Source organism: Xenopus tropicalis, chromosome 3 (assembly GCF_000004195.4).
Source record: "Xenopus tropicalis strain Nigerian chromosome 3, UCB_Xtro_10.0, whole genome shotgun sequence".
Lineage (NCBI taxonomy): Eukaryota > Metazoa > Chordata > Amphibia > Anura > Pipidae > Xenopus > Xenopus tropicalis.
The window spans coordinates 25,446,277-25,452,779 of NC_030679.2; the positions used below are offsets into that span (position 1 = coordinate 25,446,277).

Here is a 6,503-nt window from a genome sequence, read left to right on the forward strand (position 1 = left end):
ATGATACAGTATAGTACCTGTGGGAGTGGGATGAGGATACAGTATAGTACCTGTGGGAGTGGGATGAGGATACAGTATAGTACCTGTGGGAGTGGGATGATACAGTATAGTACCTGTGGGAGTGGGATGAGGATACAGTATAGTACCTGTGGGAGTGGGAGGATACAGTATAGTACCTGTGGGAGTGGGATGAGGATGCAGTATAGTACCTGTGGGAGTGGGAGGATACAGTATAGTACCTGTGGGAGTGGGATGATACAGTATAGTACCTGTGGGAGTGGGAGGATACAGTATAGTACCTGTGGGAGTGGGATGAGGATACAGTATAGTACCTGTGGGAGTGGGATGAGGATACAGTATAGTACCTGTGGGAGTGGGAGGATACAGTATAGTACCTGTGGGAGTGGGAGGATACAGTATAGTACCTGTGGGATGAAATCTGCAGCAAAAGTTCAGAGTTGGTTCTTAGGTAAAGTTACAGTCTGTGAATTCTAATTTTCAGCCTTTATTTCTGCACTGCCTTCAGTTTGTAATTTCTCGACCTTGATTGGTCAATTTTACTATCTGTCAATAAAGATGTGCTCTGATTGGAGAATTGGAGAAGCAAGATCTGTTCAGAGCACAGCTGATTACAGCATAAGATTTCCAGGACAGTGCAGAAACTGAGTTTTGGTCTTTTTTTTACAGTGCCAGGCCTATGCGAAAACGATGTTAGATACAGATATGCAACATAGAGAATAAAGAAGAGGCAACTCAGAGCAATAAGAACCCCCCCCCCCCCCCCCCCCCCACTCCTGTATTTTGTGGAATGTGCCTTCAGCCTTCAGGCTAATCACTTTGTTCGCCCCCCTTCTTTCTCCCCCTTTCTATCACTCCTTTTAATGGACTAATGAAGCTGAAACAAGCAAGCCCAGCTCAGGGGCCGCTGAAGTGTGCCGGATAGTAGGCGGCCTGTGATTGGCTGCCCGTAACGCCAGGCACACTCCGGGGGGGGGCAACATAAATGATGCAGATGAGAGTGAGTGAAGCACGGGGCAGACCTGATGCCTTGATTCATTCATTCCCCGGCAGCCCCGGGGGGGGGGCTATTGTTTCCCCTGTATATAAGGAGTGTGAGGCCAGTCGTGTGCCAGACTCCCCACTCACACGAGCTGATTGCGCGTCTCTCCTACTGCAACTGCAGCAGTCGCGTGTCCCAATTAGGATCAGAGCTGCGACTATTATAGCTGCGACTATTATCCTCCCCTGACTGTAAGTATCTCACTCCATACTATTCAGTAGCACTTATCCTCTTGCCCTTCTGCCTCTTTGCGCTCCACTCTGCAGTAATGCTTCCTTGAGAGCTTGTTTTACCCCATACCGTAGTATTATTTACTTATTCATGGGATTTATCATTATACATTGTCTATATGTCTGATTAAATGCCTATAAGAGAGGTCCCATCTGCGACTTTTGAGCTGTTGCTGAACTATTGTTTCTGGGGCAGATTTCTAATGCCAGTTTGTGTTTGTTTCTCAGAATGGCTTCCAACATGGACAGAGTGTTCTCCGACTATGAGACCTGCAGCCAGATGTCCTACTGTTCCTCAGACGAGGAGGACTCGTTCAGCATGCAGTCGGCTTCTCCCTTCTCCTCTGAGCACATGTCATCCCCAGCCCAGACGCCAGAGAAGTGTCAGGAGGAGAAAGACAAGAGGAAGAAGAGGGTGAGGAGCAGAGTAAAGAATGACGCCGTGCTGCACACCATCAAGAAGACCAGGAGGGTTAAAGCCAATGACAGGGAAAGGAACCGAATGCACAATCTCAACTCTGCGCTGGATGAGCTGAGGGGCATCCTGCCAAGTTTCCCTGATGACACTAAGCTGACAAAGATTGAGACCCTGCGTCTGGCTCATAATTACATTTGGGCCCTGTCTGAAACCTTGAGGTTGGCAGATCAGTCCAAAGAGAAGCCCCTCAAAAATCTGGGGCACCCAGCCTACTTGAGTCCTGCCACCCCTCCCAGCCCTGGCAGTGATGCTGAGTCCTGGATGTCCTCTTCTTCTCCATCATCATCATCATCATCATCATCATCATCCTTCTCAGTGTGCACTTCCAGCCCAAGCAGCCCAGCTATGTCAGAAGACTGTTATTATGGGCACACAGACTCTCTGTTCTCACTGCACACCCTGCAACAAAACATGATCCAGCATGCATCTAGCTTTCTCCAGTACCACTAGATTTATTGCTCTATTCTGTTTCATATTAGCCTGCTAACTCCAATGACATCTCTCTAATGGGTGACACTGCCACACCAGCAGTGACCTAACTTTGCCTTAATTCAGACTGAACTTCCCAACAGTGAGGTGCAGAGGTGCTCACATGTTGCTGCCTTCGCAAACTTTGCCCAGAACCATTGTTAAATCCCTATTCAGTACTGTCAAATGTGAAACAGAATATGGCAGCAGTAGTGTCCCCTTTCCTCTAAAGGTTTTGCCTTTTTGCACTTTCTTATACAATACCTTCTTTCTTGCTCTCCTTAAATCTGACCCTCTTCAAGATGATGTCTGTAAAAAAAAAAAAAAAAAAAAAAAGGGTGGCTTTTTCTGGACTGGGTGAAAAGTCAATTTTACAATTTGTAAAACTCTCACGAAGAAAAATGAGCATGACAATTTGCTTTAGAGGCCCTGACAATACAATGAAAAGGTTTGAAAGGAAGACAAGGGATTGTCCTCATGCATTATTTATCCCAAGCCCAAGTGCTATAGAGCAGGACTCACCCGGGCCTGACAGCCAGTTCTCACACTGAGAGAACTGACACGATTAATTTATTCAGAATATTTCATTCATATGAAAATGTATTTTTTTGTATATAAAGATGTTTTTATTCTATTACGGGCGCATCGTGATGTTTTTTTGTATTTCATGTGTGCAAATAAATTTTTTTACATTTTTACAAATGTCGTGTCCTGGTTATAATGTATTCGTTCTATAACATCATTCTAATGTATCTATTATGGTTCTATCAAATCATTCAACTAATGTATCTATTATCGTTCTATAACATCATTCTAATGTATCTATTATCGTTCGATCATATCATCAAACTAATGTATCTATTATGGTTCTATCAAATCATTCAACTAATTTATCTATTATGGTTCTATCAAATCATTCAACTAATATATCTATTATCGTTCTATCAAATCATTCAACTAATTTATCTATTATCGTTCTGTCATATCATTCAACTAATTTATCTATGATGAGTAAATGGGTATAAAATAAATACAGATAGATAGGTAGGTAGGTTTATAATAGCATTGGTAAACTTTTTCATGCTTAACCCACTATGAAGCTGGGGGCAGAGTGAGGTAGAGGGGGCTCCGCAATTCTACAGAATGGGCCCATCTGTTCAGCCAATTCTCCCCTACAAGTTGGCCAGTGTGTATCGCATCATAAAAGCAAACCAATTAAAGTAGTACTCTGGATCTGTACTCAAGGCTACCTGTTGAGGCACCTTCCCATTGGAGAATAGTGTTTTAATTCCTGTCGACTAAACATTATCCTGCAACAGATTTTCAAAGAAAGGGGATTAAATGGGTCGATAAAAGTGACAGTTGTGTTAGGAAGTAGAGTGACAGGTGGGTGCCTGGAGCACTCTTGTGAAAGCTATGCTGTAATACGCTGGCTGCTTTTTTTTCTCTTTCTCTCTATAGAAAATTGGTAATTACTTTTTTGTGTTTTATGTTCACCTTTTATTTTGCTTAATAGATCAGGGGCTATTGCTAAAATGACCAACCTACTCTCCAAATGCCGGTCTGCTTTATCGCCAACAATAAATACCCTTAAAAGCAAAATGACATCCGCGAAAGGTGAAATTCGTTTAATGCAATTACGACTCCAAACGAATGTTTACGAAACTCTTTTATACATAACTTGTTTTCCATTAAATTACGATTTCACAGATATTTTCTGGGGTTGAGGAAACGAATTGATCATGTAACAAGTCCTGATATACAGCGCACACTCACATCTGCCTATACATATCGCACGAAAGATTTAGCGCTCACAGGACTTTTTGCAGAACTTATCGTAAGTTTAATACCATAAGGATGCATTAATAGGTCGGATGATTGATTGTGCAATCATTTTAAAACATTTTGTACAAGTCGGGATGTTAAGATAATCTCACCCGGTAAATGCTCATTACAAGGATTTTATTTTCAACATAGAATTCAGAAGTAAATATAGGGAACGATTTGTTTTCCTTATAGTTGTGGGGCCGGTTCCGACCCTCAGAGATAAGAGCAAGGTTTCGGGGGCGCACAGAGGGGGATTCCCATTGGTAGATAAAATGGCTTATAAAGCAGCATCAGAGCGTATGCTTTTTCTTTCCCTTTTAAGCTGCTCTCTATAGACTGAATGGTACCACACCCAGGGCATGCAATACGTTTTATTTTTGTACTTTTCATTATGTATGTGGTCTCCTGGAAGTGATTCACTTCTGTTCTTTGGCTTTGGGGGCTTATCCCGTTTCAATAGCTGAGGGTAAATCCTCTATTTGTGAGGGCAGCGAGGGGTCCGGCCCATGGGGCTGTAGGTACACGTGTCTGGGACACAGGGAGGGGCTTTACTGTTAAGCCCTTAGGAAGATCACACCATGGAACTAACTCCAGAAAAATGCCCCCCACTTTCCTGCTGGAAGCCACAACTCAATCCAATTTCATCCCAACCTCCCAGCTGTATGCAGACAAGTGCGGCTAAAAGTGGGGGATTACTATGCAATTAGTTTGCCTGTTGGCTAAAGCACATACCTATTCATATATACATTCAGATGGCAGGAAAAAAATGAGCTTCATTTATAGAAAATGTATAAACAGTTTTCTAATATTCACAAATATAACATAATATTCATAAATATAGATTGTAAGCTCTATGGGGCAGGGACCTCCACCCTCTTGTGTCTTTGACTCTTAACTTATTGCAACTGAATCTTGTATTTATTTGTATTTATTGTTATACTTTGTATTTATCTATTATCTTATTAACCCCCTGTTTGTATTAATGTATTCCGCTGTACATTATTACGTATTACATTATAGAATAGCCAATTCTAAGCGATTTTTCAATTGGTCTTCATTTTTTAACTTTTAGAGTTTTTTTTAATTATTTGCCTTTTTCCTCTGCCTATTTTCAGCTGGCAAATGGCGGTCACTGACCCCGGCAGCCAAGAAATGTTTGCTCTGTGAGGCTACAATTTTATCGTTATTGTTACTTTTTATTACTTTTATTTTATTCAGCCCCTCAGCTATTCCTAAATCAGTCATTCTTTCAAACCACTCCCTGGTTATTAAGGTAAATTGGACCCTAGCAACCAGATAAACTGCTGAAATTCTAAACTGAAGAGCTAATACTTTTATTTTATTCAGCCCCTCAACTATTCCTATATCAGTGACTCTTTCAAACCACTCCCTGGTTACTAAGGTAAATTGGATCCTAGCAACCAGATAAACTGGATAGCTGTGAAACAAAAAAAAATAAAATAATTAAAAAAAACTACCAGTAATAAAAAATGAGGACCAATTGCAAATTGTCTCAGAATAGCACTCTCTACTAACTGATAGATAGAGAGATAGATAGATATCCATTTCAGTCTCCCATTTAAACCACTGCCTAGTTGCTAAAGTATACTGTCCCTTAGCAACCATATACCTGCTGAAATTTCAACAAAAAGCTAACACACACACAAAAAAATAAAAACCAGATGCAAATAATCTTAGAATGTGAATGTCTACATCATCTTAAAAGTTAAGTTCCCTTTTAAAGTCTTTCATATTTCCATTATAACATGCAATCATATGGGTATCACATTCCCTTCTCTCACAGAGCCGCAGTTCTGCATTGTTTCATAGCCAGGATTCTAGCCCCCATATGCAATTAAAGGCACTGTGTTTCCCCCAGGAGCAGTAACCCAAAGCAACCAATAAAATGCTTGCTTTAAAACAGGTGACCAGTAAGTTATACCCGCTAACTGGTTGCCATGGGTTACTGCTCCTGGGCAGACTTAATGCCTTAGTGCTCAACCTAAGGGTACTACACATTTACCTGTGACTATATTGCCAGTAAATATGCAATACCGGCCCTGTACTTGGCAGGTGTGTTACTGGTAAAATACCACCTTAGCAACCTTAGCGCTAAGTGGTGCACTCTGGCATTCCTAACTGCTGCTTCTTCCCCTGGTCATCATAAATTAACCCTATAGTGTTTCTCCACTAGTGTATATCAGCCTGCAAAGAAATAATCGATACATTAGGAAACTATCTGTTAATGTCAGAGTGTGACTGTCAGTAGACAGTAGGTATCTATTCATGTGAATGACAGGTGGTTTATATAGGCACCAATAGAGTATTAAAATGGTGACTAAAATAATGAAGCTCAGCAAAACAGGGTAAACAAATCAACGCACTTTTAAAATATTTAATGAAAATGAACACAAACTGCCATATTGTTTTGTACTTAGCT

General features: G+C 41.1%; 1 protein-coding gene across 1 annotated transcript; it reads left to right on the forward strand.

Annotated features, from left to right (window-relative positions):
- Window positions 1-1,136: 1,136 nt before the first annotated feature.
- neurog1 (neurogenin 1) lies at window positions 1,137-2,571 on the forward strand. Its single transcript, NM_001123423.1, is given in 2 exon segments — window positions 1,137-1,251; window positions 1,519-2,571. A coding segment is annotated over 1 exon segment (687 nt). The 5' UTR covers window positions 1,137-1,251; window positions 1,519-1,531; the 3' UTR covers window positions 2,219-2,571.
- Window positions 2,572-6,503: the final 3,932 nt, after the last annotated feature.